General features: G+C 25.4%; 2 protein-coding genes across 2 annotated transcripts; one reads left to right on the top strand and one right to left on the bottom strand.

The window, feature by feature from the left end:
- Positions 1 to 346: 346 nt before the first annotated feature.
- LOC129605979 (putative leucine-rich repeat-containing protein DDB_G0290503) lies at positions 347 to 3,403 on the bottom strand. Its single transcript, XM_055516021.1, has 2 exons — positions 2,016 to 3,403; positions 347 to 1,904 (listed from the first exon to the last, which is right to left on the bottom strand). The coding sequence occupies exons 1-2, from the start codon at positions 3,401 to 3,403 to the stop codon at positions 347 to 349; spliced, it is 2,946 nt and encodes a 981-aa protein (XP_055371996.1).
- Positions 3,404 to 4,608: 1,205 nt separating this feature from the next.
- On the top strand, positions 4,609 to 6,074 carry LOC129605997 (cytochrome c oxidase assembly protein COX11, mitochondrial-like). The gene is made up of 3 exons (XM_055516040.1): positions 4,609 to 5,041; positions 5,280 to 5,603; positions 5,662 to 6,074. The coding sequence occupies exons 1-3, from the start codon at positions 4,802 to 4,804 to the stop codon at positions 5,809 to 5,811; spliced, it is 714 nt and encodes a 237-aa protein (XP_055372015.1). The 5' UTR covers positions 4,609 to 4,801; the 3' UTR covers positions 5,812 to 6,074.
- The last annotated feature ends 11,416 nt before the right edge of the window (positions 6,075 to 17,490 follow it).

Genomic DNA, 17,490 nt, shown 5'->3' with positions numbered 1-17,490 from the left:
AGATTCACCTTAATAGTCCTTTATTATGAACTTTTAATTTAGTTTTAATATTAAAAATTTTATGTATGTTTATACATATGTATATTAATTTTGTAAAATATAAATTCTTTATTATGGAAAATATTTACTTAAATACACTGAAGTTTAGTATAAAGTTATCTCTAGGAATAATATTTATTACATTATTAGATTTAACTTAAAAAGTAAATTTTCAGGCTTCACTTTCACATTATAAAGTTAGTTTTACAATACAATTTTCATAATATTAAGTTGATAATCAATTATTAGAATAATTATAATTATTATGCTTTTATTCAGTCATAAATGTATGTAAAAGGCAAAAATTTTAAAATTCATCAATTTTGGATAATCTAGAATTTAAGTCAATAGTAGAGAACTCAGGATCTAGAAACCCTTGTGGTTGAGGAAGGTCGAAATTTTGAGTGTTTAAATTCTGGTTAAGCACATTATCGTCGTCGGTATTTAACTCATTGTTGAAGTTTTTATTTATATGTTCCATTTTCATTAACGACTCTGTCACATCCTTATCAAAGAGTTGGTCAATATTGTGAGTAAAGTTATTATTGTAAGCGAAATTAAATTCAGTTAAATAATTTTCTGCATCAGGTAAAATATCATTTCCTGTTATAATATTTGAAATTTCAATACTTCTTTCTCCGATTTTGCAAAGACTACATTTACTGAGCTCAACTTTTTTCTTAAGTTCTTGAAGATCTATTCGCTCTTTTGATAGCAATAATCTCTCCTGAGACAATTGTGTTTCACGCTCAGAAAGAACTCTGGTTTGGTTTTGCAAAAATTGTACTTTTGCAGTTAAGCTTTGCTCAATGTATTTTTGGCGTTGCAATGCTTCGCGAACTTTTCGTTCCTTAGATTTTGTTTTTAGAATTTCAGATTCCAACTCCTCTCCTTTTGAGCGAAGTTCATTTTCTTGATCAATTAAATCCCTCTTACGAATTTCCAATTCTCTTTGTGACTTTAGGAAACGCTCACGCTCCACATCCGCTTGTTTGGTAGCTTCTTTTGCTACTTTGATTGCTATATCTATTTCTGCTCTAGATCGATTTAAGCCACTACCTTCATCCAATTTTCTAGCAGTTTCAAACTTAGTTTTTTCAATTGCCAACAATTTTTTTTCATCTTGCACTTTTTCCAATAGTTTACGATATTCCTCAACTTGATATTCCTTTAAATCTTCCAGTTTTTTTTCAGATCGAGTTAGCTGTTCCCTAATATAGAGTTTTTCGCGCTCAAATGCTTCACGTTCTATTTCTAATGCCGATAATTTTTGCTTTATATTCCATTTCTCGTCAGCAGAATCTTGTGATAGTTTTTGAAGTTGAATTTCGAGGGTAGTTACTAGTTCTATTAAACGAGATTTTTCTTTGTCAGATGACTCTTCTGTAATCTTTAAACGTCGTTCTAAGTCATTTAATTTTTTTTCTTTTTGCATTAGCTTGTCTTCTCTTTCTTTGTATTCTAAGTCTATTTTGTTATACATTTCATCTCTTAGATTTTGTAAATTTCCTGAAACGTTTTCTAAATTAGTTGACGCATTTCTAAGAATTTGCAAATATGATGTGTTGTCCTGAACTACTGCAAATTCCATTAATTTAGACTCACGTATAGCTTCAATAGTAGATTTATGATCAGATTTAAGATTTTCAATCGAGTTCTCATAATCTAATTTTAAGTCTGCGATATTTTTTTCATAATTTTCTTTTAAGTTCCTAAGTTTTTCCTCATATTCATTGACTAATTTCTGTTTTTCTACCTCAATATCGTTTAATTTCTTGGAATAAAATTCTTGTAAAGAAATAATTTCCGTTTGTAAACGTTTCTCAACAATCTCTAAATTGTCTTCTAATAGCTGAATCTGCTTCCTATATTTTAGTTACCAAAATAATAAGAAAAACATAAAATTCTATTTTTAAAAAAATGTATATAATATGTAGTTTTAATATGAATTTTTTTAAAGGTAGGTAGCTACTTACTTATGGGAATTCTCTATGAGTTCAAGCTCTTTTTCGTAGTTTATGTTTATATTTGATATTAAGTCTTCAAGTCTAAGCTTTTCTAGTTCCAAACGCTTCACTTCATGTTCAAATTGAATTTGATTTTCGTGGTTTTCATTTTCTGCTATTAAATCAGTTTTCTTATTCTCATTATTTTGAAATATTTTCATTTCTGCAGTATCTGAAAGAAGGGGAGGCTGCGTCATTAGCATTTGTATGTGAGCATTAATACGTTCTTGTTGCGCTTTTATAGTTGTTTCTAAATTATTTTGCCTAGATATTTGATTTTTCAATAATTCATTGAATTTAAGCTCTTGTTGATTTAGTAGTTCTTGTTGTTTCTTCTGCATTTCAAGAAGTGCTCTCTCTTGGTTTTTTAACTGTGCTGCCATTAAAATTTGTGATTCTTGTTGATGAAGAGCTTGAATAGCGTTTTGAGTTTCCATATTTGCAGCCACTATTGCAATTGTGTTTTGATTATTGTAGGTCGGATTCGCATTCATTTGGGAAAACTCTTGCTGAGAATATGATACGGAAGATATTGCTTCAGGTAATTCGGTTTGATTGACTTGTAATATTTGTGGCTCTGAAGTTGATATTTTTGATTCCGGTTTTTTTATTGAAGATTGCAGGTCAAGGCCCAGCCAATCTGGATTTAAACTTTTCACTTTGCTTTTAAATGAAATTTCCTTATTAGAATCAACTTTAGATTCAAAAGATTGATCTTTGACTGACCCTGCTGGAGGAGTTGTAAACAATCCTAATGGGTCATTTCCAGAATTAACAGATTGTCGGCGTCCCACAGATGTTTTTGGTCTAGTAGTTGGTAAAGAAGTTCCTTGAGAAGTACCAGGACCGGAGTTATCAGTTTCTGTTGATTGTCTTGATATATTTTTCGGGGCATTTACACCTGCTGCCGTCAAAGGTCTAGAATATTTTAGGGCAGGTTGTGTAGTTTTCGACGTATCGATTGAAGTAAGTAAATCGTCAAGAATACTTGATTTACTACCCTTAGGCTTCTTTGGGTCAAAACCTAAATCAGCTATTATATCACCTTCAACAAAGATATCACCCGATTTGCTTGGTTCAGTTCTGGAAATTATCGGTTTTTTAATACTAAGAGATGAAGGTGGAGTAGATTTGATTTCCCCTTGAGGTTTTGTTGAGTGTATGGAAGATTGAATTCCAAATAAATCTTCCATTGTTTTAGCAGACGTAAAGCCTCTTTGACTTTCTGTACTTTGTTGTTTGGTGCCATCCTTGGCTTTTAATCCTGTTTGTGGAGGTTTTTTAGATGTCTCGAAAAAGCTGTCATTAGAATTATCACTAACTAAGTCAGCTAAAGGATCATCCAAACTGAAGTCCATTCCTTTTATTTAGTAAAATATCTTTTAGGAATCCATAAAATTTAGGTTGTTTTAGAATATGTATATATTCTGAAATTCTGTTTGTAATTGTTTTACAACCATAGTAACGTATGACTTTTGCTAAATTTGATAATGGTACTTTTTCGGTAAAGATGGAAAAATTCACAATAGTCATTTGATAAAATGTAAATATGTAGCTTTTCAATAAGTTTGTATCACTTAGTATTATTTTTTTAATATTTTATTCACACTATAATAGAATAAATAACAAGTTTTTTTTGCTTCGTGCGAGGTGTTATCGAAAATTGAATTCATACTAAATTAACATGTTCGCAGATGACATTTTTTCGTTATTAATTGAAACTATTTTAAGAAATAAAGCGGTCGTTGTCAATATTTGCCTTTGAATTTCTGAAAAAGAGTTCTTTTTTTGTTTGACCTGAATATTTTTAACTGAAAATTTCAACTACAATTTTTTTTTGAGTTTTTTCCGTGAACAAAAAATAATTGACACTGTAGAAGAATATTTTTATTGAAATTTAGAAAAAAGAAGCAGAAAGAAATTAAGAAGCGTTTAAAATCTTTTGAACAGTAAAGAAATCAAATTATAATTAATTTTTAATATTAATCTATTTGACACTGTAGTTTTTACTTAACTTTTTTTGTATGAAAATGGCTTTATGTTAGAAAAAGGTCGTGAGCTTTGCAATGTTGAATGTTATGTAAATGATTACTCAATGAATGAACTGGATGAACTCTGTTAGTGTTATTTTGCCACATCTGTTAGGACTAAGTATAGGAGATCCAATGAACTGGATGAACTCTGTTAGTGTTATTTTGCCACATCTGTTAGGACTAAGTATAGGAGATCCGTCAAAATCATCATTCATCTTTTGCCATTTTCTCAATATGTCAAAATATGTAAAGTTTTTTTCTTTATTCAGAATATTTCGAACGTTCTGAAGACAAAATTCAATTATCTTATTCAAAAATAATAACTTTTAAGGGTTATTTTTTACTAAAATTTTTGTATACCTTTGCGGGGCCGTAGTGTTTGAGTTCGATAGTTCCAGTAAAAAAACGGTGTCATCTTATATTTCCTTACTGCCAAATAACGAATGTTTTTGCTTGAAAACTTAACGTATGTGTAACGCATGTAGCATTTGGAAGCTGTTGTTTATATCTGCACAGTCTGTAAATATTTGACATTTGAAGGCAGCGAAAATTCAAAACAATTAATTATAACCTTACTTTTGTCATTTAAAAACAAAATGCATCATTACTGGTACAATTGTGTTGAATTTTTTAAGTTATGAAACAAATACTCTATTTTTATTTTGTATTTAAAACATATAAATCAATATAGACGTTTATATAAAATATTGAATAAATATTAAAATGTTACAAAAATTGTCTAGGTATATAATATGCAATAAAAGTGTGATAAATCAATTTTTTAGTATAAAGAAAAGGAATATATTTCAAACAAAAACAAATTTTCAAAATAATTTTAATAGAAGTGATGGAGATGCACGAAAAAGAAACATTAAATCAACTTTGTATTATGTTTCTGCTGCCGGTGTTTTAGTTGCTGGTTTTAGCTATGCGGCAGTGCCCCTTTATAGAATGTTTTGCCAGGTGAGTGATAGTCTCTAAATTTATTTTTTTACATTTACAATGTAGCTAGGTTATAGGCTTACATTAAAATTTAAAATTATTAGTAAATAGTAGGTACATACTTATTACAATAGATGAAATCAAATATTTAATGCATGTTTAGTATGCAAGATAATTTTGTATTACTTTGTAGGTTACAGTTTTTGGAAATTTCTTCACTTCCCAATTTTTGTTTTAATTATCGAATCTCTAATTTTAGGCATATAGTTATGGTGGAACGACTTCCAAAGGTCATGATGTAGCAAAAGTTGAACATATGAAAAAGATAGAAAATCGACAATTAAAAATAAAATTTAACGCTGATCTGGGCGCATCAATGAGATGGAACTTCAAGCCACAGCAATATGAAATTAAAGTAGTGCCAGGTGAAACAGCTTTAGCTTTTTATACTGCAAGAAACCCAACAGATAAACCTGTAACTGGAATTAGCACTTACAATGTAATTCCATTTGAAGCTGGACAATATTTCAATAAAATTCAATGTTTTTGTTTTGAAGAACAACAATTGAATCCCAACGAAGAGGTATTTCACTCTTAAGCTTCTTTGAAATTTAATAATTTTTAAAAATTGTTTATATAAGGTTGATATGCCAGTATTCTTCTATATTGATCCGGAGTTTGTTGATGATCCTAAGATGGAATTAGTTGACACTATAACATTATCTTACACATTTTTTGAAACTAAAGACGGATTTAATATACCAATGCCGGAATATGCTAAGCCACATTAATTGTCAATTTCATTTATTTTATTTGGAAATTAAAGTAGGTAGGAATATCTGCCTACCTATCTACCAATTGTTTATAAAAATTTAAAAAGTTATATGTGTTCTTGTAAGTTTCATATGTAATTTATGGCTTTGTAATTTTTGACTTCAAAATTTATGGTTTGACTTTCATTTAAATTTCAAACTTCATACAATTTTTTGCTCAAGATTTGAATTACATAAAAATGAACATAGTATACATAAATACATAGTATACTTTATGGAATTGGTAGGACATTCGCATAAAAAGCGATACCACGAATTATTTAATTTGTTTAACGTTAAAAACTGTTAAATACTAGTTACACTTGTTGGAAGAGTGAATTTTTGGAATATTCACTATTTATTTTTAAAAATTTTATAGCATAAATTAATCAAAGTAAGTTTTTGATGATTGTATTATTGTAGAATATTTTGTAATAGAAATAAATAATTTAAAAAATATTACATTTTTACATACATAAACATGTATGTATAAATCTAGAAAAAAATTAAATAATTTGAAGTAGCAAAATTTATAATTTTTTAAAAAATAATTTTGTTTCCTAAAATTTTAATATTTCCACAAAAAATTAGGAAAAACTCTTCAATTTGTTTGTTTCATTAAATAAAAATTCCTCAAAATGAGAAGTTCTTGTAGGTTGGACATACATATGTATGTATGTATTTTAAAAATACATATGTACATACATCTTTTTGGATAAAGTTTTGAGACTCTTCAATTAATTAAAAAAAATATTAATATTTTCAAATGAATTCTGACTACTGATTTGTTGGTATTGACGTTATTGATACTTCTTAATTTCTTACTTTTGGAAATTGAATAAATGAACATATACATATGTACATATGTACATATTAAGTATGAATGTAAGTATAAAAACTTTTTCTATTTATCCCAGTAATGTAATAAAACAGTAGAGTGACTAATTTCCAAAATAACACGTTTTGAAGCTTATAAAGCTGTTATTTCATATTTCTATTTAATCCTAACTTGAAGCTTTGATCACAAAATATCTCTGATCATAATTTTCTTTAAAATTGTTTGTTTTTATGTTATTTAAAAAAAGAATTAAATTATACACATTATACACAAAAATGTTGTATTTGCAGATTTGGTTGTTTTAAGCTTGTCGTTTAAGTCTTACATCCGGAAGTTTTAATAGTTTTCTTTTAAACCTTTAATTTTTTGATTTACGAAAATATTTTGAATCATATAATAATAAGAATTTAGTAATATATGTATATGTATGACACGTATTCATCAAGTAATCACCAATATGTAGCACTTTAATAATACAGCATACAAAAAAAGTACAAAACAAATAGTAAGAAATCAAACACAAATTTTTTCAAATAATGCAAATAATCTTCCTTAATGTGCAATTGGAGAACATAACTTTTAATTTTGAGAGTTAAAATAGCTAGAAACAAAAATATATCGAAATAAAGTGCAACTCTTTCTAAACTTTTCACAAAATTCACCGGAAGTAATTTACATTAAGTAAAATCAAAGCTAGTGAACAAGTTGTATATTAATTGTAATTTCATTCTTTTGAATTAATTCCACAAAATAAGAAGTTCTTGTAGGTTGAATTAGTTTTTAAGCCTATATACACATATACATATATATAAAATTATATAAAAAATTATACATGCATATTACATGTATATATATATTATTTTAGTACTGTTATTTTATTATATTATTTTAGTACTATTCTACATACATCACATTATTCATAGTTTTTTTTTTTCAAAATAAATTATGCTCGACTTTACGAATAAAAAAAAAACATAATATGTAAGTAAGTCTTTTGATTAAAAAATTCCAATCCTTGTGTAATTAAACGATAAAGGTTACCTTGTTACAGAAATATTTAAACAATCAGGATCGGCGTTTTAAAAAGAAGTTAAAAAAATTATAATTATAATTGTGCATGAATAAACATTAAAAAAAATCATTGTAATAGCGCATTTTAAAAATTTAATAATATTGTTTGCACTATAAATATAAAAAGAATGGAACTTAATAAAATTATCAGTTTCATTCATGTTAATTAAAAACTTTTAATGCGGTTGCTTGTATCTTTAATCAGATGTTTAAATATTTTCCTTGCTGTGCCTTGGTGTGCCGTTCTTGTGACAAAAATATTAAAATATTATTGTTAAAGTAGGTAAACAAAAATATTAGTGCGTAAAACAAGTAATAAAGATTGTAGACCTACAAAAACAACTGAAGTACATTATATACATACATATGTATGTAAGCAACCATATTATATAAAAATATTTATTTTATCTTTGAATAAATTACATATGTACTTTGTTTTTTTACATTTGTTTGATTAGTCCTTTAAAACTGCAAATAAAAAAATATTTTATGAATTATATAATTTATATTAAAAAACAATATTAAATGAATGTAGTCAAATCTAAACAAATAGAGTAAGTGATTCGGTAAATTTCAAAGATCCAACTTTGTTTTAATATGCAAATGTTTTTAAGTCTTTAGGATATAAAGTATGGGCATCTTATTAGGAGTTATTTGTATGTACATAGATTTACATACATATATATTATGTACTTATAGTTATTGACCCCTTGTTGCCTAACATAAATACATACTAATTTAGTAAGAAAAATGTAGAACCTAAAAACGAAAAACATTTTAGTTTTCGGCTTTGCCTTTTATAACACACACTGTAGTTAGATCAGAAAAAGCATTAGGAAATTAAGAAAGCCAAAAAAAGGGTTGGATTTAAAAAATTATTTTTCAAAATAATTTTGATAAAGTAACTATTTAAATAATATTTGATAAGTTTTTTATATATTAAACGTCTTATCTGTCTCATTTAGCAAAACATTGTTTATAAAAGTAAATAATACTATTTAATTAATGAAGTTTTAAGAGCACACTAATAAAAAAGCATATAAAACATTATGCTAAAATACCTAAAATTTTCAGAAATTTAGAATAAATAATTTTTTAACGCAATGTATAGAGAAAATCTTGAGTACTTTTTGATAAAACCGTATACTGTAATACAACGTAAAGTAGTCAGGAATAATGTAATCTACCTGTTATATTAGATATTCCAAATTTTTATTATGATTGCAAAGAAATTAATAAAATGAAAGTAATAATTGCATTTTGAGGTTTTTTTTTATCAAGTTCATTAAATATAATAATTTGAGTTATAATGCATATGGTACCTATAAAACTCAACTGTTCTTACATATTGCTTTTAGGATATATTTGATTAATAAACTTATAATAAGAGCAGAATTATATAGTATTTAAATCTAGTCTGTAGTAAAGAAATAAATATTTGATCCATACGATCATTTTTTTAATTATACATTTTTTGATCCTCAGTGGATATATTTACTGCGGAAAGTCTAGATGGTAGGGGAGAAGACGGTTATTTTGTTGAAATGATTGCACTGTCTAGACTAGTTAGCGTTCCAAGTAGAACAATCGTCGTACCATATTGCTATTACCAAATTTTTTAGAAACTATAGATATAGTTTTTGTTTTTTACTATAACACTTTTTTTAATTCTCCTCTATATAGAATACTTAACTATAAAGTGATACATAATAAATTTTACCTCTTTTCTTGTTCATAAGGTGTACATAATTTAATCTAATGATTGCCAACATCATCTTAATGAACTTACATACATACATATTTACATATAATTTTATATTATATATGAAATAGCTTTTCGCACCTTCAAATATTTTTAATTTCTTGCAAGTTTTAATGTAACGAAGTTTTAAATCGCAAAAACTCATAAATCATGAAAACAGTTGTTTTATATTTAAAATGCATTACACATTTTCAATTAATCATTTTAAACGTGTGCTAACAATCTTTCATTTTTGTTCTTCAAAACTATTCCTATTAAAGGCATCTTTCTAAAAAACGTGAGTTATTTTACATATACATATGTATATGTTTTAATAATATGCAATGTGAGTATGATGTACGCTTTATAAATTTTTCATAATATACACAACATAATATAGATTTGTCTTCTCGCATATTCATATAGGCAATCATTGCTTATCTTTATATCCAGGGCAATACAAAATAAACAAAATATGCATGAAGAATATCAAAAATAATTTATTTATATTTTCATATATGTACATACATAGTAATATATTACATAAGTACATAATTACATTTTCAATCGAATTCTTTATTACATATAAAAATCGACTACCATTCGAATAAAATAAATTTTAATAATGAAATTTTAATGATCGTTTTTAAGTATATGGTAATTGTTTAATCGACTATGTTATTTTCATTATTCGATATTTGCTAATTGAATATAATATTACATAAATTAGAACAGAACAGAAAATTTCAAAATTAAGATATTCGGACGGTAAAAAATTAACCAGTTAAACTTAAGTTTTTCAAATTTTTGTTATTTAAGTTATTATGGGAAAATTTTTGTTTATATACGATAAAATTTATACAAACTTTTAATTTATTTATTTAAATAAATAATATTTAATATTATTTTAAGCTATAATTAAATAAGTATAAGCATCTGGTTACACCAGCTGTCATGCAACTTTAAAAATACTTTGCAGTGCACTAATTTAATCAAAAGTCTGCTACTGATTGGACCAATTGTTATTAAAATTATATAGGCATAGGAAGTATCAAGAGCGATCGTAAAAGCATTCATGCAATTGTTTTCAAAGCATGGGTATAAAAACTGTATGCACACAAATTTATTTAAAGGGTTGGTTTGAATTTGTCATTTTATGATAATTATAATTTCATCGATTCAAAATAATGTATGATATGAAACTTTTGAATTGTAAAATAAATAAACAGAGGCTGTATTTAAAAGATATTCGAATTCTGGTTTTATTTAGTTATGAATTATCGAAAATTTTTGATTAGGAAACCTCCATTTTCCTTATTATACTCTTATTAAAATATTATATAATTTTCTCAATAAATTCTCTACTTAATTAAGTATAGTGTAGCGTTGTGCAAAGAACGTATGCTATTGAATATTACTTCAAATGAATTTTTAAAATCATGAGTACATACAAATATACATATAAAATATTCACAAAATATCTGAATTTTTAAATCAAATTGAGCGTGATCAGAAAATACTTATAAGCGTTTTGAAAATTAAATTAGTTGCAATTTAACACCTAGTTGCTATTTTTTTAAACGTATAATTGCTTAATGGCATGCTAATTTTATTAATTTATTAAAATAATTTGTATTTTGACGATTTTTAAGAAAAATTTACAAGGAAATTTTGTTTTTTTTTCTCGTAAGTACAAGAATACATACATTTTTCGAGAAGAAATTCACTTCATAATAAATTAATATGAATTAACTTTGTATTTTAAAATATTTAAACAAATTACGACAATAGTTTAAAATTTAATTTTTTTCTGTGTGAATCAATTTTTGTTCAGTGTAATAATTGACATAGATTTGTTAAAATTCTAACAAATCGCATCCTTCATGTGATTGCTGCTTTGTTAAAATAAATTTTCAAAGTTGTACGAGTATAAGAGCCATAACTTTTTAACAATATAGCAATAACCAATTTAACTTTTTTGATTGATTAATTAAAAGACTTAATCGTTTAGTATTTTCCTTTTTGAGCTTTAAATATGTATTTGTTCCTTATACACGTATGTCCGTTCAGGATGTTTTACACATATTTGTACTCACTTTATTATGAAATATACAAGTGTATACAGACATTTTATAGGGTTCAGATTTATGAGTAATAAATTAATAAATCAAAAATTAAGGAAAAAAAAATCTTGCTTAAAGTTGAAGTCTACGATATATAAACAATTATTTACCAAAAAAAAGCAAAATAAAAAAAGTAAAGAAAATGCAAAATGGAATCCTAAAACTAAAAAGGTACTTCATATATACATAGGTAAATTAAAGTAGCAAAGGAGACTCAATGAACTGTATATTTGTAATTGTATAATATTTGATTTATTAAAAATTTCTCACTAAACAGAAAAGGATAATATTTCATTGTCAGAGAAAATTTGAGTTTTATATGCAAAATCAGAGAAAAGAAGAAAAAAATCAGAAAAAAAAGAACCAAAACATATTTATGAATATTTACGAGATCCTTCTCTGTACTTGTAACAAACCACCTCCAGTTAATTTAAAGATAGAAATTTGAATTTTAAATAGAAAAATATGAAAAATATAAACAAAAAAGTCAAAATCGTCGATAACAGGTTACCTACAACCAGGAACCTGAAATCCTCTTTTTCTTGCTATTTCAATTTAATGATTATCATCTCTTTCTAATTTATGTGTTCCTTTTTATTTATGAATATACGTATATACATATTATATGAAAGTATTTTCATCAATATATTTCTATGTAAACTTTATATTAATCTGTGTGTGAGGAATAATTCATATGTAAAATACATATATATATATATATATTTACGTACATATATGTGTACTAAAAAATATTTTCTCATAAATTAATAAAGGACAAGAAAAGTCATAAATTTTCATTTTACATATGGAAAAACAGTAAAGCAAAACAATAAAAAAAAAAAGAAAAATGAAAGAAGGAAGGAAAAAGAAAAACAAAATAGAAAATTTTATGCACAAAATGAATTTTTTTTAATACGGAAATTTTTTTTTCCTAAATGGAGAAAAATAACTCGACTTTTCCTCTAAAAGCAATAAATTTTCAATGTTGTTCATTTCATAATGTTGTAGGAGTATCTACAAAAGTTCAAAGGATTTTTGAGTAAAAACACAAAATAAAATATAAAAATGAAAGAAAATTTGTTTTTTTTTCTGTTTATTATTGCGTATCCTGAATTGTTAATTTGAAATATAAAATTTGGCGTACCAGAGGAATATTCTAAGTGATACCATGAATATTGTACTCTATAGTTGTAGTGGAAAAACTATTTTAGAGATAATTGCTTTATTTTTAATGCAAGGCATTGAATATTTATTCTACTATTAAATGACAATCCGGATCTACGTGGATTGGAGTAAGTTTTTGCTTTTCCCTTTTTATTTCTTTAATTGTTGTAATGCGTTTAAAGATTTTTTTCCATATTTCATAATTTTTCGTATAAATTTTAAAAAATGAAAGAAAAATTACATTCTCAGACAATTATTATATTAAGCCGACTCACAACAAAATACAGCTCCTTTATAAAAATTTGGGCATCGAATTTATTTTTTCAATTTAAAGTTATCCCGATATTGAAAATTTCAATAATTTTACGTTTCATTTAATTTTTCCTGCTGGAATTAGATGTGTAGTAGATTAAAATTTCGGTTATGTAACTTGAATGAGAGTAAAATATTCGATTTTAACCGAGAAAGTTTAGAAGTTTTCCAAAAAAAAACAAATATATGTAGGGAATGTATTTAAATAAACTTGAAATGCACGACATATATGCATGAATTAATATGCATTGGTTAGTATTTCGCTGTATATTTTAACATTTGCAGATTGTTTAAAAATACATGAAATTTCGCCTAAAAATAGGTCACAAAAATGTATTTCCGAGGGCGTGATACTCAAATTAGTTGTCATGTAAATTTACCGAGGGTAGAATTACATGGTTTTAATAAAAATTCGTTTTGATATTAAGAAAGAAATTAAAAAAAAATATGTTAGAAAATTTCATTCAGTTCTTTTATCAATTTTGAAGTCGTCAAGAGGACTTTAAATGGAATATGCATATATACATAATTATTTTGTAACTGAATAAATTATAAATTTAAAATTTTCAATTTTTCTGCTCCTACTCAAAATAAGTATGTATATTTGGTACGCAAATAATGGGTTCGAAAACCTGTACTGCAAACTAATAAGAAATTTATGTATGTATATATACGTATATATTTTATTATGTAGTTACTATATATGATACTTTGTAAATTTATACATAACATAATATAGTAAAAATTTAACTTTTGAATTCTGGGAACCTATGATACATATTCTGTTCTAACTGTTTTGTACTATCAAAAATTATTTAAAATGCTATTATGGAAATTGTGTATAGTTACTTTTATTTGTTCCTTTATGTTTTACTTAGCGATTTTTTTTAATATATGCAATATATTTTGAATTTTTTTTTACTCTAAAGCAGGATCAAACCAAAAGTTTTTCAGAAATTCAGGATAAAACCTAAAAATAAAAGAAGGAATAAGCAGTAGCAGAATATAGAGAAAGAAGTTAAAGAAAAACACAAAAATATTAAATCAACTCTGCGGAGTACACAAAAAAAACTATTACTAATTTTTTTTTTTTAGTTTTTGTTCATAGACTTTTTTCACACAGAAGTTTGTATAAAGACTCCTCCATTTTATAAGGATATCAAATATGTGTATAACTTATTATTATATATGACCTATGTACATGTGTATGTTAACATTTTCTTGACGTTTAGTTAGGAGGTTCATTCATCTTAGTTTTTTGTTTTGTTTTATGGCTTTCTATTGTATATATGTACGAGTATGTATATATGTATTATGTATACATGTATATATTTTGTGCATGTTGGTTTATAAAATTTAAATGTTTAACTTCTTATCCGTATGTCATGTGAATAAAATTTATTCATATAAGATACGTATATATACATATGTATGTATATAAAGCGGGAATGTGAAGTAATTTCATCATTATTGTAAAGGAAAATCTTTAATAAAGCTTACGATGATTGTGTAAAAGCCTGAGTAGTTTAAGATCATAAATCATTTACTTGAAAAGAAACATTTTTCTTTTAAATATGCAGGAAAATGCAGGAGCAACATGAGCTGAAATGTTCAAAAAGTATAAAAAGACAAAAAATTTTATTTTCACATTTATAAAGAAAAATGTACATATGTACTTCAGTAACATATAAAAGAGTCGGGAATTACTTTGAAAAAGAAGGGTTTTGAGTTTTGTTTTAGTTTTAGTCATTTTAAAACAGATTCTATGTAGCGAGGATTAGTTAAAAGTTTTAAAAAATTTGCATAAAGTATTTTCAAAACCAAAACCTAATGGAAAATGCAATATGTTGTTAATGATTCTTATGTTAAAAAGTTAAGGTACAAGATAATCAAGTTACATTTAAGTTTATCTTAAATCTTATCTTCAGTTGGTTTTTCATATATAATTTTTCGAACATGTATTTTGATTTTTATTTAAGATAGGAAGTCAAAATTTTATACATCATCCGGTTTATATTAACGGTGTCCATCCATCTTAAAACAAAATCTTTAATTACTTATACTTTCTCCTCAGCAAAAGTTATGCTTCCGAAATTTGGAAAAATTGTTATTTTTGGCAACAAATTTTAAAAACTTTATTGGCAATGAATTTTGTGCATTCTGTTATACTAAACACAATGGCACAGCGAACTTCATTTTAAAAGAGTTTTTAAAAGGCCTGGTAAAGGGCTTAAAAAACATGCTGGTGGGCTTCTGTGTTTTATGTTCTCTCGAAATACAAAGCATTAGAAATTTAGGGATTTTCAATCAAATTTTTCTCTAGTTTTATTTTTTCAGTTTTTTCCAACTAGATAATTTCGTAAGAAACTTTTTAAAACCTTGGAATTTTTTTTATGGAATTTCGCCCAGCTGCTTAAAGTTTAATTTAAGTTGTGAAGCATTAAAATTTTTTTATGGTACAGAAGATACAACACAAAAACCATTTCTATGTCATAGATTTTGAAGGCTCTATTTTTCACTATTTTTGATTTTTATTGATTTAAAGCGCTTTAATTATCAACTATCATTCATTTTGGATTATGAAAGTCACTCGAAAAAACCGGTGTCACTTTTATGAACCACTATTTTGATAAAAAATCTGAATTTTAATGTTTTTATTGTAATGTAAGAAGTAATAACAAAGTTTCAACGAAATTTTATACAAACTTTTAATTTGAAAAGCAAAAATTGATTTTAAAAAATTTGAAATTTTTAAAAAGAAAAACTAGAATTTTTTATTACGAAAAACAAAAAAAAAATCTAGTAATCAAAAATTATTTTTCGAAACTTTTCTTGGTAAAGAAAATTGATAGTTTTTTAATTTTTGCCAATTTTTATAAGAAATGGTACCTATATGGTTTGGAATTTTTAAATGCATTTTTCTCAAATTGGGTGCAATTTAAAAATTTGAAAAAATTATTTTGGAAATCTAGGCACCATTTAGCATCTGAAGTTATTAAAATAATCCAGCTGTGGCGAATTTTTAAAGACATGCCATACAAAATTTGACATTTATTCTATAATAGAAATTTTTTTTTCAATGGGAAAATTTCATTGTTTTGTATAAAATGGAGTTTGTAAATGATATAGTATTAATATCATGAAGCTAATAAATAATTAATAAATAATTCAATGGGATTAATAAATTTTAAACAAATTTTTACAAAAACTACAATTACATACGGTGTACGGTTGATGCAACCAAAGGAGGAATTCCAGTGTATTCAATTCCATATTTCAATTAATTTGAGATATGCAATTGAAAAGAAATAGATTTGGAAGAAAAAAAACATAATTTTTTTCAGATTGAATTTCATAAGAAAATTTGGTGTGTGTTTGAAAATTCGTATTTTTCCAAATTTGTTGGTAAAGGAATATTAAATTGAATTTAATTTTAGTTTTATCAACACCTGGTTTGATTTTAATTAAATTTTTGGCTCGCAATATTTGTGGTTTTTGTGCTATATCTTCTGTACCATAGAAAAGTTTTTAATGCTCGACAACTTAAATTAAAGTTTAAGCGGCTGGACAAAATTCTATAAAAAAGTTTTCAAGGTTTTAAAAAATTTCTTACGAAATTTTCTAGTTAGAAAAAACTGAAAAAATAAAACAAATGAAAAATTTGATTTTTCCTAAAGTTCGAATGCTTTGTAACATTAAAAATTTCGTGAAAATTCGTTGAAATCCTTGAAAATCGGAAACCTTTGTGATTTGGCAACCAGTCCGGAAATCTTATTTAGAGTTCAATTTCAAACGTTTCTTTTTATGACCAAATTGTTTTTTTAAATTTTAATTATTTATATAGAAATTTCTATAATTGCTTATAAAAGAGTTTTATTTCTAAGTCAAGTCTAGTCCAACTTTAAATTAGGCGGCTATAGTAATTAATTTTAAGTATAACTGTAGATGGTATTGTATGAAAAATCAACTTCCAATGCTTAAAATAAATTTAAATTTATGCTAGTTTAATTCCTATGCAATATTAGAATTTCTATAAACAGAATTGCATTTAAATACAAGCTATTCCCAACTTTCAGCTATGTCGGAATAATTCTTAAATGGAACGCAAACATTGTATTTTTTTATATGAATCGATTTTAAAATAATTTTTTCATGAAATATGAATAAAAAGTACGCATGCACACAAGTTTTAGAGGATGCCAAGTTATTTACATAACCATATATTAATATAGAAACTTCCTACTAAATCTATATTTTTATGTATTTCAAACTTTTGTACATATATGTCTAAAAGTTTATCTTTATTTGAAAACTTTATTGAAGTCTAAAGTTTTCAACTTTTTACCAAAGTTTTTCAACCTATCTAGGTTTCTTTCTCGTTCATTTTTTCTTCTATATTGTTCTATATA

Source organism: Condylostylus longicornis, unplaced genomic scaffold (assembly GCF_029603195.1).
Source record: "Condylostylus longicornis isolate FDR11 unplaced genomic scaffold, ASM2960319v2 ptg000016l, whole genome shotgun sequence".
In the NCBI taxonomy this organism is placed as follows: domain Eukaryota; kingdom Metazoa; phylum Arthropoda; class Insecta; order Diptera; family Dolichopodidae; genus Condylostylus; species Condylostylus longicornis.
The sequence above is the reverse complement of the archived record's forward strand: the minus strand, read 5'-3'. Positions and strand labels throughout refer to the sequence as shown.

Excerpts from the sequence above, each read along its gene's own strand:
- LOC129605979 (XM_055516021.1), bottom strand. The coding sequence starts at position 3,403 with ATGGACTTCAGTTTGGATGATCCTTTAGCTGACTTAGTTAGTGATAAT. Across the intron at positions 1,905-2,015 it reads CTCATAGAGAATTCCCATAA|GAAGCAGATTCAGCTATTAG; the intron begins GTAAGTAGCTAC and ends ACTAAAATATAG.
- LOC129605997 (XM_055516040.1), top strand. The coding sequence starts at position 4,802 with ATGTTACAAAAATTGTCTAGGTATATAATATGCAATAAAAGTGTGATA. Across the intron at positions 5,042-5,279 it reads TTTATAGAATGTTTTGCCAG|GCATATAGTTATGGTGGAAC; the intron begins GTGAGTGATAGT and ends CTCTAATTTTAG. Across the intron at positions 5,604-5,661 it reads AATTGAATCCCAACGAAGAG|GTTGATATGCCAGTATTCTT; the intron begins GTATTTCACTCT and ends TGTTTATATAAG.